Raw genomic sequence first — 25,472 nt, 5'->3', positions numbered from 1 at the left:
GACTGACCTTGAAGGAGCTGGGGGTGGTAACGGCCGACAGGGAGCTCTGGCGTAGGCTGGTCCATGAGGTCACGAAGAGTCGGAGACGACTGAACGAATGAACAACAAACATAAGTCCATCCATCTGACTGCCTTAACTGGACATTCTATAACTTCTACACAAAACAGCAATTTGTAGCAGTTTTCCCATTATCTCCAAAGTGCAGTCTGTAACATCCCCATTTCATGTTCATACTATCATCACCAACACACTATAAGTATATGAAAATTACCATAGAAGTAATGAAAGAGATTGTTTGAAAGCTGATCTTTCTTTCATCAAACATCCAGGAAAAACTACACTAAAACAAGGGAAGAGACAACAACCATGTTGTTTTGGAAGTCTCAAACTCCTTATATAGTGAAGATTTTATATGGTTTTCTAAATAGTATTTCTTTCTTTGATATCTACTGTATGCCAAAAGACATTATATCCCAGAATTACAGACAGACAGACAGACAGACAGACACACACACACACACACACACACACACACATATTTATGTAATTTCACCACAGGGTTAAATATCTTGTGAATAACGTAATTTAGCTTTCCTATAGGAATGCTAATTGATGTCCAAATTATCTATGTATATGCATTCATCTAGTTGAGCTCAAAAATACTGATAAAAATTACTCCAGTTAAAAGAAGAATATCATATGAATGCACAGCTAAAGCAAAACCCTGTCCTTGAAGAACATATATTATTAAGTATAAATCAACCACAAAATACTGGTTCAATAACATATTTAAAGCAAGGCTCTTGAAGAATTTAACGTATTTCATTAATTATGTCTTAGATCCTAATTTAGATAAGTTTATGGGCAGTAAATTTCCCTCTGCATCCACCTTTGCTCCCAATTACCTATATTTTTCAAACTTTCTTCACAGTGAAACGTCTCCTTGGGAGAAGCTCCAAATAGTGAAGATAGCTGAAGTTTAAAGAGTTAGTGCATTTCAGCCCAATAAATTGGCAAAATAAATTAGCCTTATGGCACTTTTAGATTTACAAATGTACTTAACTAGTTTTTTTGTAGGCTTCATCTTCATATGAAAAAAGTGGAATTGTAGTCCATATAAACCTATACTGAAAAAAAACTAGTTGGTTGAATGTGTTGCAATGTCCCCTTTTCCTTCCTGATTTTCATACTTAACATTCACGTATGAATCATAGAATCATAGAGTTGGAAGAGACCTCATGGGCCATCTAGTCCAACCGCCTGCCAAGAAGCAGGAATATTGCATTCAAATTACCCCTGACAGATGGCCATCCAGGCTCTGTTTAAAAGCTTCCAAAGAAGGAGCCTCCACCACAGAGAGTTCCACTGCTGAACGGCCCTCACAGTCAGGAAGTTCTTCCTCATGTTCAGATGGAATCTCCTTTCTTGTAGTTTGAAGCCATTGTTCTGTGTCCTAGTCTCCAGCGAAGCAGAAAACAAGCTTGCTCCCTGTGACTTCCTCTCACATATTTATACATGGCTATCATATCTTCTCTCAGCCTAAACATGCCCAGTTCCTTAAGCTGCTCCTCATAGGGCTTGTTCTCCAGACCCTTGATCATTTTAGTCGCCCTCCTCTGGACACATTCCAGCTTGTCAATATCTCTCTTCAATTGTGGAGCCCAGAATTGGACACAATATTTCAGGTGTGGTCTAACCAAGGCGGAATAAAGGGGTAGCATGACTTCCCTAGATCTAGACACTATGCTTTTATTGATGCAGACCAAAATCCCATTGGTTTTTTTTGCCGCCACATCACATTGTTGGCTTATATTTAACTTGTTGTCCACGTGGACTCCAATATCTTTTTCACACGTACTGCTCTCGAGCCAGGCATCCCCCATTCTGTATCTTTGCATTTCGTTTTTCCTGCCAAAGTGGAGTATCTTGCATTTGTCCCTGTTAAGCTTCATTTTGTTAGTATAGGCCCATTTCTCTAATCTGTCAAGATCGTTTTGAATCCTGCTCCTGTCCTCTGGAGTATTGCCTATCCCTCCCAATTTGGTGTCGTCTGCAAACTTGATGATCATGCCTTCTAGCCCTTCATCTAAGTCATTAATAAAGATGTTGAACAGGACCGGGCCCAGGACAGAACCCTGCGGTACTCCACTTGTCATTTCTTTCCAGGATGAAGAGGAAAACACTCTCTGGGTTCATCACTTTAACCAATTACAGATCCACCTCACCGTAGTTTTGCCTAGCTCACATTGGACTAGTTTGTTTGCCAGAAGGTCATGGGGACCTTGTCGAAGGCCTTATTGAAATCCAGGTACGCTACATCCACGGCATTCCCCGCATCTACCCAGCTTGTAATTGTCAAAAAAAGAGATCAGATTAGTCTGGCATGACTTGTTTTTGGTAAATCCATGTTGACTATTAGCAATGACCGCATTTGTATCTAAGTGTTTGCAGACCACTTCCTTAACTATCTTTTCCAGAATCTTGCCTGGTATCAACGTGAGGCTGACCGGACGGTAATTGTTTGGGTCATCTTTTTTCCCTTATTGAAGATTGGGACCACATTGGCCCTCCTCCAATCTGCTGGAACTTCTCCCGTTCTCCAAGAACTCTCAAAGATGATTGCCAATGGTTCCAAGATGACTTCTGCTAGTTCCTTCAATACTCTTGGGTGTAGTTGATCTGGCCCTGGGGACTTGAACTCATTAAGAACAGCCAGGTATTCCTGGATGACTTGTTTCCCAATTTGGGGTTGGATGTCCTCTAATCTCTCATCCACTACATCCATAAATATCCAAGCCATTGTCTATTTGTTTGTAAAATATATCCAGAAATGTAAATGTACAACATCCTTTATTCTTATATATAGAATGCAATGATTATGCGCAATTGTAATTTATTTTTTATTTCAAACATTTGTACCCCGCCCTTCTCAACCCCCCCCCCCCCGGGGGAGGGGGACTCAGGGCAGCTGAATAAATAAGTAGGTTTGATAGGTAAGGATTATGACAATAGGAAATGGATATGTGATTTTGATTAGGCGACTATGTTAGTATATGAGTATGTGATTTTAATTAATGTTATTGTTAATTTTATGTATTTGATTTTATGTTGTATTGACATTATGGCATTGAATTGTTGCCCATGTAAGCCGCCCTAAGTCCTTCCTCGGGGGTGAGAAGGGCGGGGTAGAAGTAAATAGTAAGCATCCACCAACAGTATCTGGTGCTGGCCTTCATTGCAATATGTGTGCAATATAATGCTCCCAGAATATAAATATTGCTGCTTTAGTTATAACAGTAACAGAGGGAAATTAATTGTTTGTCTGATCTAATGCTCTGATTCAGCTTTGATTCAGCTATGTCCCTTTAACAACAGGCAATGCTCCACTAGTGAAACTCTAGGTGAGCTTGCAGGCAAAGGTGGCAGAGCTGGGCAGTTCCCATACACCTGTTAAATATAGGATTTTTAGCTGTTGTAGTGCAAACCTTTGTTTCTGGCACAGTAGATACATCAGAAACAGAAGACAGAACATTTTCAGGGGGATAAAACAGCTTAAATGCTAGTACAATTGCTTAGGGAAATTGCAAATTACATTGGAAGCCTGCATCCTTCACAACGTTCTATGGCACAAGCAGAATTCTGTTCAACAGAGCTTCCCACTTTGAAGAATGAGATGTAAATGTGTTTAGTTATGCGAACATCCTCATGCAAAGACATGAAAAACAATATGACTGAATGATGCTACATCTAAAAATGCAAACTGTGATCAAGTCAAAACAAAGTTTTTATTTGCATAGAAGTGCTACATGTTAAGAAACAAAACAAGCAATTCAAATGAATTGTCATACAAGCAGGAACTGATTTTTTTGTTTTGGTTAAATGTTGCAGATATACTTTTATAAAGAAAATATAAACACACACACACACGCACACACACTTCACTTGTCTGATTAAGGGTCAAATAGCATGCTAGACCAATAGCATGTCCCCCCTCCCTCTTTTGGCCAGCTCTGTAAGCAATAGTATTTGCATACATATTCTCAATCCCTGTGCAAGTTAGATCTATCCATAACAGAGGGACAGTAGAAATCTGGACAAACTTGAAAGATTCCTACTTTTTTCAGATCCCAGACTTCTAGTCCAGATGGCAAATAAACTAAATATTTATAAACTAAAAACCATATCCTCAATGACACAAGCCAAACAAGTGGGCTGATTCAATAAGGAATGAGGAGTATTTGGAATTCACAGTACATGGCTGTACCAAAACTTGGCCCTTCTGGTTGCACTGAGACTTCTCTGTTTGGAAGTAGACATGAAATTCTAGCAGAAATCGACGTGTTTTCTCCTTCCCTATTCATGAATGGCACACAACAATTTAAATAGATTGAGTTAAATTCTGAATCAATCCATTTTCACTCTTTTTCATCTTGTAACTTAGGAGCCCCAGGTGCTGCAATGGGTTAAACCCTTGTGCAGGAAGGACTGAAAACCAAAAGGTCAAAGGTTTGAATATGGTGTGAGCAAGGATGAGCTCCCTCTGTCAGCTCCAGCTCCCTATGTGGGGAAATGATAAAAGCCTCCCATAAGGATGGCAAAACACCAAAACATCTGGGTGTCCCCTGGGCAACGTCCTTGCAGAGGGTCAATTCTCTCACACCAGAAGTGACTTGTAGTTTCTGATGTCACTCCTGACACACACACAAATCTTGCAACTTTATGAAAACTAATCCCAGCTCTTTTCATTTCATCTACTTGTCTGAGTATTGCTACAATGACAGAAAGCAGAAGAAAGAAAAGTGGGAAGAAAGGTCTCCCCCTCCAAATGCTTGACATGCTATACAACAGGGGTCCTCAAGCTGAGGTCCTTGGGCCAGATGTGGCCGAAAAGGTCATTTACCCACCCTCCACCCTAAACTTTAGACTTAGGGTCATCCTAAGTCTGAGACAGCTTGAAGGCACACAACAACAACAACCCCAATTAACTTGACTATCTCACCAGCCAAAAGCAGGCCCACACTTCCCATTGAAATACTGATAAGTTTACGTTGGTTAAAATTGTTCTTCATTTTAAATGTTGTATTGTTCTTTCACATTTTTTGCACTACAAGTAAGATATGTGCAGTGTGCATAGGGATTTGTTCATGTTTTTTTTTCTTCAAACTATAGTCTGGGCCCCCAACAATGTGAGGAACCTCTGCTTAAAACATCTGAGGTAATTGCTACAGAACGTGCCAGAAAATGGAATTATAACCTATATTTACAACCCCATAATTATTCTTAAGAAAATTATATTTCCCAAGGCTACTTAGGGCCATCCCTTTATCTGGTGATATGTCAGTGTTTTGGGGGTAACAGAGAGATAACATACAGGCAGCTCCCAATTTAAGAACAAGATAGGTTCTGCAGGTTTGTTCTTAAGTTGAATTTGTATGTTTATCAGAACAACGTACATTTTTAAGTGTAACTCCAGCCAAAAATATATGTATTTTCGCTTTGGATAGCATTGGGAAGAGTTAACACCCTATGGTGTTTGTTTTGCTGTCTGTGCCCCTGTTCAGAAGATTTCACCTCACTTTCTGTCCCTGTGATAACTGGATTTTGAAAAATTTGGCTTGTTGTGGAAGCAAGGATAGGTGACATAGCTTCATTAGAGACACATTTCCCCCATGATACTCTTTCAGAAGTGAATTTCTCTTCCTAGGGGTAGATTTATCTCACTTCCTGTTGCCTCACTCTTGTTCTTAACTATGAGTCATTTATAAGTCAGATATTTGTAACTTGGGGACTGCCTGTACTTTCCTGCTGTTATCCCTGAGATATCAGAATCCTAAAGGTAAAACTGTTTCCTATATTATAGAGGTAGACCAAGTGTAGCACATGTATTACCTATCAACCCTATAAAGCCATTGCATCCCCAAGTCTGGCCAAAACCAAGTCAATATAAACTGTCCCCTCGCCTCAATCCAAGCCAAAAAGTAATACTTTTTCTCAACTCTGCTTTGGATACTGGAGACAATATGTGGCTATCAGGAACAATGGACATTGATATCTATGAAATTATCTATCCCACCCTTTTAAAGTTATCTCGCTTAGTGGCCATAATTATATAATGTGGTAGTGGATTTCACAAGCACTATTGACCTTCCTTGCTGTTTGCCTGAGGTACCACAGTTTACTCCAAATTATTAAATATTATTTTAAGGTGACTATATTTGGGTTAAAAGGAACTGAAAGCTAATATACATCTATTAGCCATTGTTTTAATATATAAATAATAGATAGCTGACACTTTTGAATCCTGGATGGGGGAAGGAGGGACCCATAGAACTACTCGAAGCAACAGAACAATCCAAGTAATGAAAATATGTTGCCTACTTGACATCATTTTAAGAAAATTAGATTTTATTGACATTGGCCTCTAGCATATGTATCTGTTATGAATCAACAGTTTGTACTTGCAGAGTATATACTGGGCAATTTTTCAACTCAGCATGGAAAGATGCTTAACATTATAGAGTGTCTGCATTTGACAGCCTGTGGTGCAGACGGCGGTTCTCCTATGCTGACAGCAGAACCCTGTCAAACTGACATCTATTATTTCAAGGGTACACTCAAAGGCAATCACCAACACAGTAATTTGGTCCTATCCTAAGGGTAAGAAGTATCATTATTACCCACAAGGAACAACAGATGAAAGCTATATATTTAATTTTCTATCACTCCTGATGTTTCGTAAGTAACTCCTAAAGTTAAGGTGAACAAAAACAAGAGTTTGGAATTGTATCATGAACTTAAGCTGATTTCTGCAGGAACTCTATTCAATAGCTTGAGACTATGGCATTTGAAATAAGAAATAGATATATTTGCCCATTTAAGTGTGTTAATGTAAGTGCTTTTCAGTCTTCAGGCCTCCATATATTTCTCTCTGTTGGTCAGTATTTCTGGAAGATGAAGTCTAAAACACCCAGAGAGCAAAAAGTTGAAAAAAAAAACCTGCTCTACACAACTTAATATAAAATTTAGCTAACTGGTACATAAACATATATGGCAAATATCATCTCTGTTTTGTTTTGCAAAATTAATCTGAGCTATGGTATCAGTCTCATAATGTATCTGGCACCTTCATCAAAGAGGATTCACTACTTGGAAGGAGTGGTAACAGGAACCAAGCATGGGGAGGAGAACTAAATACAAATGTCTCATTTATCTGGTTTCAAGATGAAAGCACCTATTCCAATCTCCATCCATCATCACTTATAACACACAGAGGGAGACAACTTTGAAGTGAGAAAGGTCCTATTTGCATGGAAAGCTTCTAAGCAAGCAAGCAAGCAAGCATCTTAATTATCCAATGTTCTTCTCTGCTTAAAGTTTCCATCTGGACAGGATCTTCTACAATGTGAGCAAAGTGATAATGAATCGGGGTGAGGATCAGAAGGTTCTCTTGCACTGTAGCAATTCAAACTTGATCAAATAAAAAAGGCACACCTCCTAATTTAACTGCCCATCCACATTCTCTCAGTGATCTAGACCACTGGTTTCCAACCTTTGCTTCTTCAGGTATTTTAGACTTCAGCTCCCAGAATTTCTGAAAGTTGGCAAAGTTGGCTAGGGCTTCTGGAACTGGAGTGTCCAAACATCTATTGGACCAATGGGTGAGAACCACTGTTCTAGGAGATAACTGAGACAAAACATTTTTTACAGTGTTGCTTGTCCTTTTCTAACATTACTTTAAATTGGCTCCTACAAATATCACGATTTTGTGATAACTGATACAAAGTTACAGGGAAAAGCATTCCAAATGTATCTCCAAACATGGGATTAAAAACTCTCTTGGACCAGGCATCAAATGATCCCCAAATCTTAAGTGTATTGTCCTGTGTTCTGTTTAATATATATATAATGACATAAATATCAACACAGTTTCTAGATATAAAATTATCCTCATCGGTCATCTCTCTTCATCCCATTCCTAATGGAATATGTTAGTCTTATGGTTTACAGGTCTAAATCTGTCACATAAGTGTTTGTTGTGTTGTTGTTACTGCTATTTACATTCTACCATTCTTCCTAAGAATTTTGGACAGCTATTTACATAAAACATAGTTACAATTATGTATTATTCTATTGTTACTTCTATTTATACTCCATCCTTCCTCCTAAGAACTCTAGACAGTTAACTATTTACATAACAATTTGTTAAAACCACAGCTCTCACATAAATAGAATCCCAATTACAGTATCTAACACCACAAAATATAAATTCCTGCTAAAATAAAAGTTATATGAACCATTAGCAGTTTGCTGGGATTACTATTATGAATAATATGATAAACTAAATACTATATTTATTCATTAGTAGAGACCATCTTGAGAGGTCAAATGGTTGAAGTGAATGGTGTCAGTAAATTATGCTTTCAGCTGAAGCTAAGTGCACAGTTATTGGCACCAAACAGAGTCATAATTACATCAACTGACAGAAAATGTCTAAAACACAAGGTCAACAAAACCATAACAAGAAATATACTTGTTTTAAACTCTGAAAACAAGCAAATTATAAGATAAAATGCAAAGATTTACTTTCCAAAACTCCCTGCTATCTAACAGTGCATTTCGGTTTCTCTCTGGTTTGTCAGCAACTAACAGTGCATTTTGACTTCTATCTATTCAACAAGGCTTCAGTTCCAGAATTGCAATGCAGAAATGAGAGTAGGCTTGTGCATTTCGGCTGAACATCGATCCGTTTCAGCTGGCCAGATTCCAGTAGACCACAGTATCTGTTTTAGTGTGCCTCCTAAAAATGCGCGGGTAGCCTGATAGCTTTTTTCAGTCCTCACCCGAAAAATATGGCTAGATCTGGCCCGTTGGCAGCAATGGGGAACTTATGAGGCTACTCTTTCGGTTCCTGTGGCCCTTTTCTTTCTTCCCTTCCAGGGAGCCTGGGTTTCAGCAATGAGGTTAAGGAAGCATCCTCCATTGAACCCTTTCCTTTTTTCCCCCCTTTAAGGGAGCCTGGGTTTCAGCAATGGGGTTAAGAAAGCACCCTTTCTGGCCCATTATGGAGAGGGGGACTTCCCAGGCTCCCCTTCCCATCATTTTAAGCATAATTTGTCCTTGTATCCTTCATTGAGACCAGAATTAAAAGCATCAAAGTTAAGATACTACTCTTTCTGCAATCCTTTCCCTTCTGTCTGTAGAGGAGACCGGATTTAATGCTTTGTTAAAGCTGTTTCTTTCTACTCTAGAGGAGACAGGTGCTAGAGGTGCTGCAGGTGCATGCTCTCTCTCGCTGGATGCAGCTTTCCAAGGCATTTTAAGAAAACTTCCCAATTTCTAGGGAAGAAAGAGTGATCGACTTGGAGCTATACTACCCTGGGCTTCTTTTAAAAATCCCTCTCTTTTATCTTGATTTGCACTGCAGCCCCTTCCTGGAGTGTGCCTTTTCCCTCTCACACCTTTCTGCTTCAGGTTTAATGCTTCCTTTAAACTGTTTCTACTTTCTACTCTACATGAGAGGTAACTAGGAGTAGTAGTTTTCTGATAATGAGGCTTTTTGTTTGTTTGCTGGGATTACTATTATGAATAATAATATTTTAGAAGTATTTTCTGAAGGAGAGAAGGGGAAAAGAAAAAGAAGCTAAAATTGTGACTTTCCAAGCCTCCAATTGTGTGCACACGCACCCTGCCCACCTATCCAGTCAGTCCCACTAAATTTAAAAAAAAAAGAAATAAAGGAAAATCAAAAAGTTTCAAGATAGAGACCAAGCCAGAAACCAAGCCAAAAAATACACTGAAGCCAGAAGGCAATTGTGATGCTGAATAGAGGAGGAGGAACCATGATCAGCTGCCACGTAGTGACATTAAGGACAGAAAAATGTGACGGTTGGGGCCTTGCCATTATGGCCACTCGGCCAAGCCAAAGAAGCTAGATTGGCAAATTGATAAGGAAAATGGCTAGAACAGATCCATGCACAAGCCTAGAATCATAGAATCATCGAGTTGGAAGAGACCTCATGGGCGATCCAGTCCAACCCCCTGTCAAGAAGCAGGAAAATCACATTCCAAGCACCCGATAGATGGTTATCCAGTCTCTGCTTAAAAACCTCCAAAGAAGGAACCTCCACCACACTCTGGGGCAGAGAGATCCACTACTGAACAGGCTAAATGAGAGCCACTGAATAAATAGGATAGACTTTCAAGTAACTTTATTTGCAACTGTGGTGCTGAGTTTTTTAATCTTATCAAGGTTCTAAAGCGGAAAAAAATTCTATGAGAATAAAATCTAGAACATTAACCAAGGAGAGCCGCTGAGTCTCTCCACTGTGTGAGTGCTTCCCGATGAGAAAGTATGCCTAGAAAGCTTCCTGTGTACAAGAACAGAACTGTGCCCTACTAATGGACAAACTCATTGTAGTTTTATAATTGTTTTATAATTTCTAATTAAAAATAAACAAGTATAATAAATTTACTGTAATTTCACAGGAAATTAATTCCTATACTTATTCTGCACAACCTTTCAAAATGAGACTTCTTCTGTGTCCTGGTATTCCTTCACTAATACTATATATATTGCAAATGGTATAAGCATGATACCTATAGCTTTTGCAATTAATTTCCTTAAGATAATGTTAGAAAGATCAGGTTCTTTAAATATAGATGAATTTCAAGGTGAGCCGGCTAACAGATGTTATTAATGGCATATGATTTATTGGGACATGAAATCTGAGCTGAAACCATATGATTAGCTGAGCTTTTTATAAATTATAATTTCTACCTGCTGAAAATATGCAGCAGACCCCTAATAAAACAGCTTTACCATTATTGTCTAGGAATTCTGCATATGCTAAATTCTCTTCCTATGTGTCTTTGGAAATCCTCAGAAAGCCCTTGTCTAGTATACTTGTTGTTATGGTATCATTTTAAACTTATTATAGTATAATTATTTTTGGAGAGTACCACTACAAACTTGGGTATTTATTACGGGCTATATTGAAATACAGACAGTCTCAGATTGCAGGAAGCATGTAGTTATTATACCAATAATCTTGTCTTATCATCACAACCTCAGTTTCATCTACTTTTAAAGTAGGCAATGTCCCCGACCCCATATCTATCCTAACCTGCTCTATTTCAAGTCAAACATTTTGTTCACTTTTTTTTTCAAATACTATGTAAAATGTATTGTCGAAGGCTTCCATGGCTGGAATCATTGGGTTGTTGTAGGTTTTTCTGGCTATATGGCCATGTTCTAGAAGCATTCTCTCCTGACATTTCACCTGCATCTATGGCAGGCATCCTCAGAGGTTGTGAGGTCTGTTGCAAAATACTTGGCTAGCTTCCTACTTGCAAGCAGACCTCAAATAGAACAACATCCAAAATGCAATATAACTTAACAGTGAGAGCATGAATAAGAATATACAAGACAAAAGGAAAAAATCACTTGAACATCAATATGTATCTTTTAAAAAATTTAAAGTGTTAGCAGAAAAACGAGAGAGCATAACCCATAGGAACACATGGTCCTCTGAGATTTTCCTTTATAGTGGAAGAAAATGACAAGCCAGAAAGAACCAGCAAAGCACCTATAGAGCTTAGTCTTGGTGTTCTGGGACCAAGTAGGATCTTCAGCAGGGTAAATATATGCAATGAGGAATATGTTATTGTGCTGTCACACGCTGGACCTGTGCATCAGACTGTAGACAGGACATAAATTCTGGGTGCCCAACGGGACGCCGGGGCTGCCTCAGATTAAAGGCCTTTGGATATCCTTGAAGCACAGTCTCTTGAATGCTTAAAGGTTCAACAAAGTTCTTTATTCATGAAAACAAACAGGCACTTTAAGGCTTTCTTAACAGTCTATTGACTCTCTCAATCTTGTTCACTGGGAACAGGCACTATCTTCATAAACTGTAATTTAACTAATGGGGAAATCCTTAACTTCTAATCTGGGCAGTCTGTCTTTGCCTCTGTTGGCGTGGAGCCCCTGCACCCGATACCAACTGTGTCTGGCTTCCGCGAGTGACCCTTACCAAGCAGAGCTTTGTAGACTTCCAAGGGAAAAGGAGTTCAGGTTTTGGTGATGGCTGGCTGAAGTCCTTCAGCAAAGGAGCTGTAAGGCTGTATAATCCTCGGCCAAGCTACGGGACCTTTCTCCCCGGCTAAGCTGTAGAAGACGAAGCTTTCTATAGGAGCTCTTGGTATTATGTCCTGCATGGAAAGCTTCTGTGTGTGGACTGAACCCAAAAAGGTTCCTATTCCCTCCAAAACCCAAAAAGGGGGTGGGACCAGGGAACCTAGCTATAATTGACAGCTGGCTTGCCCTATGATTGCAGCCAAAAGAAGCCACCTATCTGCAGAGTCCCTGAAACTTAGGACTATAACAAACATTAGATGCAAAGCAAACAAAATTGGAGCTCCTGGTGCAGTTGTACCTGCACAGTTATATCTACTAAATCTCCTGGGTTTAAAACAACATGGGGAGCTTCCAGTTATATGTTCCATTGCAGAATATGTGAATATTCAATGCATATGTAGAATCTCTCAGAAAGGACTAAATGTACAGATCCAGGGCCACAAGCTCTTATGTCCAACCAACTGGGAATTACGCATTTCATTATAACGTTGCATTATTTATCATCCTATTTACCGCATGATGGTGTGAACAGGAATTTTGTATTTATTTTCCATTACAGAATTTTCTTTCATTTTCATTCCTTTAAAAAAAAAACCCCAGCAAATTCAATGTATGTGAGCATATTTCTGTTTTCTGAATATTATGTGAAATCTAAAAAGTCCTGCACAGAATGTGCATAAAGTTTCCATTTTTTGCAGCTCTTTCAATTTTTCCCAGTCTTCTTAATGATAAGAAACCCCAAAGCAGTACTCAGTTGCTCTTACTTTTGATGAGTATGAAAGAGGCTCCTGTCAGCACACAAGTATGCAAGTGGAAGCAAAACATAAGGATTCACAGCTGCAGCTGTCTAATAAGTGTTCTGCAATGCCTAATGGCAAAGTGTCAACTCAGGGATCTTCAAATACCACACAGTGCATCATCATCTCTATCATGCTGGTCTGAAGAGTTAAGCATTTTATATGCCAGAACAGTTTCTTATTGAAAATAGTACCCACTCCACTTCTGATATCAGATAACAACTGATTGTACTAAAGGAGGAAAAATCTAAAGATCCAACCATATTAACAGAGAGTCTGGGGTTTTCATTCCGGCTTTTTAATCCATTGTTTGCTTTTGATATTGAGAGAGGTTTTGTCCTCAATGCATTCTGGGTGTGCCATTTTCTGTGGTTTTTTTTTCTTACTTCATCCAACCACAACAAAGTCATACACCTTTCATTTATTTCATTGTCCATCCACCCATCTATCTAGCAACCCACTTTTTTCTGAATAAAGACAGATCTCATATTTTATTTCAGAGGAATTATGTCCCATTGCACCAGACATCATATTCATTCAGTCCCCTGATTGTCACTTTACCTCTTATAGACCAGGCATGGGCATTTTTTTTGTTCTGGGGCCATATTGTGTGTTTGGCTGAGATGGCTGGGAGAGAGGTTGGGGCCGGAAGGGAAGGGGTGGGAGGTTGGGGCCAGAAGTAGCAGGAGCAGTGCCAGGAGGGGCCATGATCGGGGTGGATGTCAGGCTGTCCTCCTAGCATAAGGATGGGGTGAGTAACCCCATCCTTATGCCAGGAGGACGACGAGGCAGGCTGTGTCTGAAAGGTCTCCACAGTCCTTTCAGATGCTACCTGCCTTCCTGGCTGGACCGGTTCTCTCTAGAGAAGGTGTGGATTCCCCCATTCCTTCTGCCGAGAGAAGGGGAAGGCAAGGAAGCACCAGCTGAGAGGAGACAGACCGAGCTTTCTCTCCGCAATGGCCTGTCCTCCCCCCCCCCCCCCGCTCTTCTTCCAGCCTGGCCCACTGCCTTCCCAGCTGGAGGAGAGGAGAAGGAGGAGGAGATGGGCCATTGCCTGAATTCTCTCTGGCAGTGCCCCCCCCCCCCACAGCACTCTTCCCCACACAAGAGATGGTGACCCACTGCTTTCCCAAGTGGAGAAGAGGAGGAGGAGGGAGAGATGATCCATTACTGGAGTTTTCTCAGGCCTCCATTTGGCACTCTCCTCTGCCTGGGGAGATGGTGGCCTGCCTGCCACATTAGACGCCAGAGAGGAAGAAGAGACATGTGGCTGGTGAGAGCTCTGGAGAGCTTGTCAGCTGTATGTTTCTACCTTGGCTCTCCTCTCAGTATAGAGACAGCAGGCCATTGCTTTTACAAGCTGAGAGGAGGCCAAGGGAGATGGGGGCCAGGCGTGAGACCCCAAACGGCTTTATCCAGCCTGCAGGCCTGGATTTGCTAATGCCAGTTATAGATGATCAAGCAACAGAAGAGCCAAACAAAGAGGGAAAGAAGAGAAGGTTACAGTGATGGAATTTCTAGGTTATACGAGATCTTACTTTCTTCCATTGCATGGACACAGCCATAATGCCAGAACAAAGTTAGATTTGGGAAAAGATAGTCCTAAATCATTTTTATATCCCTAGACTTGGGGGGGGGGGTTTACCTAGCCCTCAGCCATCTTGGTGAGATAGAACTGAACTCAAAATTCATAATTTCCTTTTCATGGTATGTGCAACTTTGTCACATGACAATGCCTCACTTGGCCTAAATTTTTTTTTCTTGGATCTCACCTGCTATTGAATTTCTCCGGATGTTTTTCTCGCATGATATGAAATCTGTGAGCAATTGAAGCATCCTGAAAGAAATAAAAGAAAAATAATTCTTAGGTGACAAGAAAGATATGAAATATTGTCACAAAAGAGGCTAACCAAATAAGAATGAAATCTCACTGTCCAAGTGCCAAGGGCTAGCTCAGTCAATACTAGGCCTGATTAAACTGTGCTAAACCCAAAAGTAGAAAATAAAGCCTATGAGGTACGAGGCATACACTTAGAATTAGGGATGAAGGGAGCCTCTGAAAGCAAGTTTAGTCTCAAAACTACTTCTAGTAAAAGAACTGAGTTCACAGCTCAATCACATAATAATGGTTTTAGAATTTGTTATATTAAATACAATTGGTCCATATTTCTTAATCATATCGTCAAATAACTACCATAAAATCCTGTGTGTTCCAGACAAGTTGAACAACTGTAAACAACATTTTCCAGAAAGGAGGAAAAAAAGATTCCAAGGAAAGAAAACATTAACAAGGTTCAAATGCTTGTAGTTCACTTTTTTTAGTAATACTAGCAAAGCAAAGCAATAATACTAGCAGTTTTACTAACAAAGGTGTTTTCCACCCTTCTGGTGGCAAAAATCACCCTTTCGCTTGTTTACAAAGGAAGAGTCTTTGTTTGAGAATCATTGCCATTATACTTTTCTCAGATTTATTTATTCATTCCTTGTTAACGTTCTTGCATTTGATTTTTTGATTTTTTTAAAAAAAGTTGAATGTTTGATAGCATTCCTGCAGTGAAAATATGTTAGTTTGCAAGCTGCACCAACATGTTATCTCACCAGTTGTTAGCATATTGCTGTATTAATGCAATTTATTTACAAAAGAGTACGACATACATTTTGATACATATAAACAGAAGTACATCACAAGAGAGGCTATATGAGGAAACTACTCCCAGTGGCTTTTCCCCTTACTGTACAATATTTATGGATGTATTTACAACCATAGAAGGGAAGTCACGATTTCAGGTAAAAATCTCATACCAAAGCTAATTTCCACCTTCGTTCCAGGTAACAATCATACAACAAAGCTAATTTCCACCTAATTTCAACCTTTGATTCTGTGGTTCTATGTCAACACTGAGCAAGGGGCTTGAGAATGGTGCATCCAGCCTGTCCCTGTCAGCCAGCTGTTGTGTGACAAGAGCTGCAACAGGATCCTACAGGGATTCAAGCTTTTGCTTATTGCACTGAGGCTTGCTGACATAAGGGGACTTCCAGAATTTCCTTGGATGGTGCTTGGCTTCTAATGTGGGCTTTTGAGCACAGAAATTGTACAATTGGTGGGGACAAGAGACAGAGTCTTCTTGGTGGTGGCCCCTCAGCTATGGAAATTCCTCCCCAGTGAGATCAGATCAACCCCTTCCCTCCTGGCATTCAGAAAACAGCTTAAAACTTGGCTGTGCAAGCAGGCATCAGATGAATGATAGCAATACGCAAACAGCTAAAGAAGCATTCTCAAAGGCTTGTCAAAACAACAAAGTCTCCAATTTTATTATACTTTAAAAACTTTAGCACATCTCTAGTAGCTATCTGCCCCCATGCAGGATCTCACCTGGGCTCTTGACCCAAATAAAGACTAATGTCTCCTTCTTAGATTTGCATTGTTGCTTTTTCTGTTCTGTTTCTGTATAAACAAAATGGCTACCCTAATTTGGGAATTACTTCAAGACACACAACATGTGTGTGTGATTTTAGTTATGCCTAAATTACATTACATATTACATAAATCTATAGCAAATGCAAATGTGACTAATACAACCAAAGATCTGGAATTCAAGCCTTGTGATGATAACTGAGACCCAGAGCATAGGGGCCCCACTGACTTTACAGCAACAGTTCCAAAGAAGTTTATTTTCCAGCTGATACGCTAAGTAATAGCTGTCCCACCCATGGCTATGCATATTTGCTCAATTCTGTTTTTGAAAGTACTTGTTCCAAACATGCAAAACAAGGATGGAGAATAAGCAGTAACCTAAAAGCAAACAAACAGATGCTAGAGATATTTTTGCTTGTTTGTATCATTTCTTTTTACTGCACATTTCCATGTATTAAAACACATTATAATTTCATTTTATTTATATCCCACTATGGATGGATGTGTTGCACTCCAGGCCTGGAAACAACTATGACCACCACACAAGAGTCCAAAAATATAATCAAATAATTTATTGTGAAACATATAAAAGCATATTTAAAAGTAGAAATATGAAAGGAAGATATATAATCCAAAAATGTTTTGCAACAAGTGATAACCAAACAACAATCCAAATGTCTCATAAAGTTCCAGAGGCGAAAAAGTCCAGGAACAGTCAGAAATCACAACATAAGTCCACAAACAAGAACGTATAACTAGTAAAAACTTGAACAGAGGTACATGAACAGGATCATTAAAAACTTCCAGGATATTAAAATCCAAAACCAAGGCTTGACTTGAATCAGGACAAGGGAACTCAGGCTTAGCTTCTTGCTCTAATGCAGTATTACCTGAACTGCCCTGAAAGTAAACAACTTGTTGTTTAATAGACACCCATGAAAGCATTACGTCTCCTGTGAATTTTCTCCACAACTTTCCCACATAATCTCTCAGACTGACATGATCTATTTTCAGCTCTGATTTGTAAACAAAAACTTTTGTTGATCTCTGTAGCGCCAGGTGTTTTCTCCTGGGAATCCTCCTTATTACTCAGCTCTTCACTCAATTCCTTATCTGCTGTTGCTCCTTCTGGCTCCTCTAACTCAACTTGAGGCCCTGCACTTTCTGAGCCAGTTTTCTCACAGAGAGAACCATAATTTCCCAGACCGGAATTTTCCAGACTTGAGGGCCCATCACTTTGTGCCACAAGAAAGCACATAAACCTCTTTAAACCATCAGTTAAACTATCAGCCTCTTGCTGGTCTACAATAGTATGTTGCAGTTATGTAATATATGGATTTTTAGAACAGTAAAATATGATTTTTTAAGACCATAAGCTTTTGCACATTAAATGATATGCAGATACAGGCAAAATACATGCAGCTTCTGTATTTTTTCCTTTAATCTTTGCTGCAATTTCTGTAAACACTAACTGCAAAAGGTTGCAAGTAGCAACAATAACAACAAATGCAAAGGTTTAACCTAAATCTGTATTTAAATAGTGTGAAAAGACTGAAAATTATTTGTAAACATATGAAATATTATTGAGTAATGTATTTAGTAAGACATAGTAAGAGCATAGAGAATGGACAACTTGGAACATGATCAAAGAAAAGTGATCAAAATGTTCAGAGGTCTGGAAACTAAGCCATATAAGGAACTGTATAGATATATTTAGCTTAGTGAGGAGAAGAGGTGGCTGCCAAGGTAGCGGAAATGGTCAACATTTTCTAATGTTACACCATTAAGCTGTATCTCTGGCATTGGAGAGGGATTGGCTGGTGACTCCTGGAACAGATAGCAAAGTCAACTCTGCATTCTTTCATCTTCTTCGGGCAGTTCTTTCCAGAAGATGGTGTAGCCTCCTTTTTCTTCCTTCAGCTGTCCCTCTCCTGCTGTCCGGGTCTCCTGAAGTGTGCTATGTTGATGTTAAAGCGTCCCAGCTCCCTTGCAATGATAGCAGTTCTGCGTTCAGGGCGTTCACTGTCAGTGTTGTCCATCAGTGCCCGTACATTCCATGTACCAAAGTTCATTTTTCTTTTTTGGCTGCAGGGTGGTGACCCCACTGGACGCTGCAGTCCAGTCAGGGATAAGAGAGGCAGACTATGTTTAGGGCACCTTTTCTAGCCCCTTCCCCGTGTGGGGTGAGCAGAGTGTGTCCTAAAAAGGGCTGCTCAGTCATGGATATAGCTGCCGAACTACTCAACTGCCTTGAACCTTGAGGTAGAAGGACTGAGTCCGTATCCACCGCCCATGTGCCAGTCTATGACTAGGGGCTTCCAGATTTCACAGTGCTGCCCCCGTCGCCACTCGCTGATCGCCATGGGACTTTTGTTGGTTTGTTTTTATTTTCTTTGGAAGACGCCTGTGCATGAGTTTTTTAATGTGCGGAGGTCAGCGCACAACTGATCAACACACAGTCTTCACAGAGTGGGGTTTCACTTTTATCTTTTACAATGCCCTAGCTGTAAATCGCCTAGGGCATTCTCAGATGGAGGGCGATTAATAAGTAATTAAATGATGATGGTGGTGGTGGTGGTGGTGGTGTAGTTTAACACAATGACCGTGGATTCTCAATCTGTTGCAGCCTCCTTCCACCTTCACAGCTGTTGTAACATGTACCATGTTATCCTCTGCCTGCTCCGCCATTGAGGTCTGTGGGTCTTCGGACTGTGCTTGGTCTGGAACCTCCCCCGCAGCCACTCCTAGGAGTGCATGACTCCAGTTGTTGTGCCCGCAGGTTCATTGGAACACGCAAGCCAAAGTCAACATTGACACCAAAATACAACACCGCCTGAGCTCTGCGAGTGTAGCATTTTCCCCAATGAAGCAGAGAGTGAGGACCAGGACATCCGTAGAGATACCAAGGTTCTTGTTTATAAAGCTATTATCATCTCAACCCTCCTACATGCCTGCAAAACGTGAATTGTCTACAGACATCACACGCAACTCCTGGAACAATTCCATTAGCGCTGCCTCCGGAAAATCCTGCAAATCTCTTGGGAAGACAAGTGGACAAACATCAACGGAGGACCAGCGGAGGACCAACATTGAAACGATGGTCCATCAACTCCGCTGGACCGTCCATGTTGTCCGGATGCCCAACCACCATCTCCCAAAGCAGTTGCTCTACTCCGAACTAAAGAATGGAAAATGGAATGTTGGTGGACAGAAAAAGAGATTTAAAGATGGGCTCAAAGCCAACTTTAAAAATTCTGGCATAAACACTGAGAACTGGGAAGCCCCGGCCCTTGAGAGCTCCAGCTGGAGGTCAGCTGTGACCAGCAGTGTTGCAGAATTTGAAGAGGCATGAATGGAGGGTGAAAGAGAGAAACGTGCCAAGAGGAAGGCGCATCAATCCAACCCTGACTGAGACTGCCTTCCACCTGGAAACTGATGCCCTTACTGCGGGAGAAGATGCAGATCAAGAATAGGGCTCCACAGTAACCTATGGACCCACTAGAATACTGATCCTGGAAGACTATCCTACTCGGCCAATGAGGGATCGCCTAAGTAAGTAAGGAAATAAGTGAGGAGAAGGTTGAGAGATAATTTGTCATATTTAAATAATCTAAGGGATGCCATTTAGAAGATGGAGCAAGCTTGTTTTCTACTACTCCAGAGACAAGGGGCTCTCCCAGACAGTATCTTTATCCCAGGAGCTTCTGCAGCAAACAGGAGAGTGGCCAGACGCCATTCCCTGTAAACAAGGAAGCACTACAAAAGGCAAAAAACACAGAATTCCCAGGTGCGGGAATATCACAGTTTAGAGCCAAATATAAGGATCTTCGCATGTTTGTATGTCCCTGAAATTTGAAATCACAGGCTTTTTTATCTGAGTTAGTTCACAGGTTTTAGATGTTTGTTCCTGATTGGTCAGTTCCTAAAAACAAGAAGCCCCTTGAATAGAAGGTTAAAACTTTGTTTGTGTGCCAGAAACTTCATGAAACGTGTGAAGGGCACAGTTTCTCTGGCCAGAACAAAGAATTCAATTGTTGCAGTGAGTTGCTGTGGTGATAGCCCACGTATCTGTATATAATAATAATAATAATCATCATCATCATCATCACCATCATCATCTTTATTTATACCCCGCCACCATCTCCCCTACAGGGACTGGGGCGGCTTACATGAGGCCAAGCCCATACAGCAAGTTACAATAAAATAAACAACACTGAAGAAAAATACAGAACATATGACTACAATAAAAAAGCAGTAATCCAGACATAATGACAGTGAGTGGGTGGCATGTCCAAAAAATGATTTAAAAACTCAGGATGAGATAAAGGAGCTGAATTATTTGTGAGTGAGAGCTCATAGAGAGGCAGGGTGATAGACTGACCTTCATACAAGGGTGTGTGTGTGTACTTCTAGGACAAAGACGTTGAGGGGAGCAATAGGTTAAGAATATGTAACTACTCTCCAAAAGCGCAACAGCAGAGCCAGGTCTTGAAATTCTTTTTAAAGGCTTCTAAGGTAGGGGCTTTCCTAATCTCTCCGGGCAATGAGTTCCAGAGTTGGGGGGCCACAGAGGAGAACGCTCTCTCCCTTGTACCCACAAGTCAAGTCTGAGAAATTGGCAAGGGCAAAAGGAGGGCCTCCCCCGAAGATTGAAGAGTTCGGGCATATCCACATCTCAAGGGTTTGGTTTTTTTTAAAAAAAACTGCCAAACTTTCCAGTGGAAGTTCTGTAGTGGCCATTTTAGGAGCCTCTAAATCTTGCAACAAAGCATCAAGTCTGGACAGTGGAGACAGGAATCCTGGGATTTTTTTTTGCCCCTGTTTAAAACCCATGATTGAGTACTGTCTGGAAGCGCCCTAGAACATGAACCAATGGATTCAAATTACAACATTTCACTTAAACATTAGGATTAACTCATTTACTGTAAGGGCTGTTTGGCAGTAGGATGGTTTATTATCCTCCTTTAGAGGTCTTTAAACAGGATGGATGATCTTATTTTGAGAGTACTTCAGTTTTATATTCCTCCATTGTAAGGGGCTAGGCTAAATAGTCTTACAGTCCCTTCTGGCTATCTTATGATCCCCTCTTCTCTCTTCCTCATTTCTCCCAATCTCTTACTAGGAAAAGCAGTTCAATGTTTGGAAAAAAATGTATATCCAAGAGGTACTAAAATCGAGGACCAAAATTCTGTATATGCAAATATTCTAAAATCCAAAACTTCTGGTCCTAGTCATTTTGAATACGGGATACACGACTTGTGTATTTTTTCTACGAAAGGCAGAAAGGTGTGGAAAGGAATTTGGAGGAATTTTTGTCAAATGCCTTCTAAGGCCTTCCAGCCACTAGGATCTTTACAAAAGACCAGATTAATATTTATTATTTCTACAAACTACACTATGTACTTGCATTGAAAAATGAAAGAAAACCCTAAGTTGTAACAAGCAGCTACAAAGATTTGCAAGTCAATTCTCACATGTAATATTTCAAATACAAATGGATCTTGTTTCATGCAATTTTATTTATTTGGTCTAGGGAAATATGCTTGCTATTTTTTATGCTTTAGATTCCTACTTTGTTCTTCTTGTGCTGTGTATATTATGGATATTAAGTATGTGTTCTAGTTCATATAAGGTAATAGTGAGTTTACTGACTGCTGCATTAATTTGTTTTTGTGCATAGATTTTGAAGATTAGTGCTCCATTATTCAGATGAAGATTTTGTTTGTAACAGTTGGCAATTATGTACAGTGCAATTTTTGCTGCGTTTTTTGAATTCTGTTACCATATAGTTTGCAACTCACCATGTAGTTTTGAATTGACAGATAGAATATTGTTTATTTAATCCATGTCATTCATGTGGTTTGTAATTCAGAGCATTTTAAAAGCTGGTCACAAATAGGAGATGACATTTTATGTAAAACCCTAAAATTATTCTCTAGCTTCAACTATGATGTGAAACAGAGAGTAATTTTTACTCTCTCCCTGCTATAGTTCAACTAATTCCTTCATCCTCATAACATGTTTTCATTTCCTTTTCTGATTCTTCAATCACAGGAAATGGCATGAAGAGCAATGTGTGCAAAACTCTAATGTAGGCCTGTCCAACCTGTTGCCCCCAGATGTTTTGGACTTCATCACCCAGAATTCCAGACCGAGCTAGATAGGGCTGCTGGGGGTTGGGTTCTCAAACACCTGGAGGGCCACAGGTTATATAGGCCTGGTCTAATGTTTAAAAATTTTGGAAGGATGTTTTTTTTTCTTTATCTTTTCTTTGCCTATTGCTGGGATGATCTCACTAACTATCAGAAACTGGGACATTTAATATATTTCACACAATTGCAGTACTATGATTCCCCTTATCTGCCATGGTTGCATCCTGTGGAATTTTGGGGGTTTACAGTTTGGGAAGGGACTATAGTTCTCTGGTTGAGAATTCTAAATATAATAGTCCTTCCATTTTCACTGAGGTTAGGGATACAGGGTTCCTGCAAAAGTGGACAAACTACAAATTTAAAAGATGCTATTTTTCGACCAAGAGAAAACATCTCTAGGAATCTCTAAGTTCTTCAGGGTGACGCTACATCAGGCCTGCACAACCTATGGCCCTCCAGTTGTTTTGGACTTCAGCTCCCAGAATTCCTGACCATTTGACAAGCTGGCCAAGGCTTCTGGGAATCCAAGTCTCAAACCTCTGGAGGACCATGAAACAATCTTGGAGGATCCAGATATTCTTATAGAAATGTTCAGGAAAGCTTTGGTCCTCCAGCACAACTCTATAGTCAACTTTCAGTAGAATGTTGACCATAGAGCCATCCTAGAGTACCTAGAGAAAACATATTAATTGCATCCAGGAATAATCAAACCCACAAAGATTAAAAACTCAGAAATGCAAAGAAGGGGACCATATCCTTTTCTCTCTCCTATAAATCCCAAAACTCCACAGGAGGAAACCACAGCTGTCAATGTGAAATCACAGTACTGCAATTGTGTAGTGTGAAAGGATTCAAGGAGGTTCTGAAATTTTCCTGGGTGATCATTCATTGTATAGTACCGTTCATATGTATCCAGAGACGCAGATTCTATCCAGATATACTCTTCATCCAGAGATACTGCTGTTACTCCAGAGAGTTTAAAGTAGAAAATCTACAGCATACACTATATTCCTTCCTCATGTTTGGCAAAATGCTGAATAAGATAGCAGGAGGGGTTGTGCCGTACAAGTATCAGAAATCAACATTTTAAAGGATGAGATTGTTTTCTTTGTGCCTATCACACAATATCTGAAATTGGAGTCTTTTTTGTACAAGGGACCATGTTTTGTAGAATGTGACTGTAGAAATCCAGCATTAGCACTAGTTCCATTCCTAGCTTTAATAGGTTAAGGGTTAACATTAAGGACACCAAAGATTTAGTTTGTATAAATACCTACACTTCCATAATAAAAGTAGCTCTTCTCCATGTCAGTGATTTGCATGTCTCTTCCTGTTGAAACACATTTCTGAACATGTGTTTTGACTAAATAATTTAGATAAACAAAAACATTTTCCATTGACAATATCCAGCTTAAAGCATTCAAAAGAGACACCAATTATGTTTGTCATCTTTTGTCAGCAGAACATTTTGATGTAAATGTCTACTTTTATTTTACTGAGCATTCGGGTTCTTTTGTGTCAGAGAAAAGCACTAATTCACAAGTTATTAGTTGAACACATCTTTAAAAATATATTCTCAAAAGTTTTTACTTTTCTGACTCTTCAAAATAAAGTGATTTAAAAGCATTTTGCAATAGCTATTATTATTTTTAACAATATAATTGAACCAAAAGGGGAAAATATCTTCAATATCTTCAATAAATTAAGCCTATATTTAAATTGTAGGGGTTTGCAAAGCTTCAGAGTTCCGTTTTGTAATTTGGAAATTTGTATGATTTGTAAATATGGATCTCTGAATTACTAATCGGAAAAGGACTCCACCAAAGCATTAAGAATCGAAACAAGCTTCCAAAACTTCTTGAGCGATTAGTAAAGAATTGTTGTTTTGGAACTTTTTTTCCAGTGTAACATACTCCGTCCATAATTGTCCGGGGTTGGGAGGGGCAGGGGCTGATGTGATTGACAAGGGCAGCTGCATGCTGCTTTTTTTCCCCTTGTCAGACAATCAGAAGAAAGCCAATCATGCAGCTTTCTGCAAAGCCAGTCTCCTCCTCTCGGCATCTCTGTGTCTTTGTGGTGTTTGCAGGAGGGAGATAAAGATGTGTGTTTGACAATCTGTTCTGTTTCTGGGTTTTTCTTAAAACTTAAACTTGTAACTTTTTGATCATTCTGTTTGTTTCTGTCCTTTCATATCCACCCTACAACATTCCTCTGTTGAAATTATCCCACCCCAAACTTATATTTTCCAAATTTCCATAGCTAGCTAGCTATACTCATTCCCCTCCCCAGCCCTTCCCTTCCCCTCAAATACTTCTTTTATCAGATTACTGTGTGTGCTTATTGATTATAAGTCTCATTGATATGAAAGTAATCACTCGGGTTACAACGTGGGCAGCCCCGTTCTTCTGGTGCACACGGAAGTCTGGGAAATGTAGTTTGGGAAAGCAAGGATCCCGGTAGCAGAGTATTCAAACAGCCTCACCCTAAATTACCTTTCCCAGAATTCTGCTCAGGCTGGAAAAATGGGGCTTCCTGAATTAAAGCCTCAGTGTAGGTCAATCACATTTGCTAAAATTGAAAAAAAAAACCCTTTAAAACCAGTGGATAGACTATTTGTTTTGAAACTTGGCAGACTTGCTCCCCTGCTCCTGTTGTCTCGCTGTGCCACAATTTAGGGGGATACCTCTGGTAGTTTAAAAAAAAATAATTGAAAAAACATTTAGAAATTTCTGAAAATCAGTAGAGGAAGATATATTTCTGAACCTTTGCAGGATTTATGCCCTGATTATGTTGTCTCATTGTACAGAAATCCAAGGGGATACCTCTTATGGTTTTCTTTAAAATAATTATTTGTAAAAACATTTAAAATTTTCCTGAAAATCAGTGGATGACCAAAATGTTCTGAAATATGGCAGGCTTAAAGTCGTAAATGTTGCCTACAAGTGTGTCAAAGTTAATCAAAAAATGACTG

General features: G+C 39.7%; 1 protein-coding gene across 3 annotated transcripts in view; it reads right to left on the bottom strand.

The window, feature by feature from the left end:
- The window catches only part of DGKB (diacylglycerol kinase beta), a 305,929-nt gene that overhangs the window by 113,832 nt on the left and 166,625 nt on the right, over positions 1–25,472 (bottom strand). For all 3 annotated transcript variants that reach the window (XM_060782155.2, XM_060782153.2, XM_060782156.2), the window contains one exon: positions 14,707–14,771. In XM_060782155.2, coding sequence (XP_060638138.2) covers positions 14,707–14,771 — 65 coding nt within the window. The remainder of the gene's footprint in view (positions 1–14,706; positions 14,772–25,472) is intronic.

This window comes from Anolis sagrei, chromosome 6 (genome assembly GCF_037176765.1).
Source record: "Anolis sagrei isolate rAnoSag1 chromosome 6, rAnoSag1.mat, whole genome shotgun sequence".
Classification (NCBI taxonomy): domain Eukaryota; kingdom Metazoa; phylum Chordata; class Lepidosauria; order Squamata; family Dactyloidae; genus Anolis; species Anolis sagrei.
Note: the sequence above shows the minus strand (reverse complement) of the source record. Positions and strands in the feature narration are given on the sequence as shown.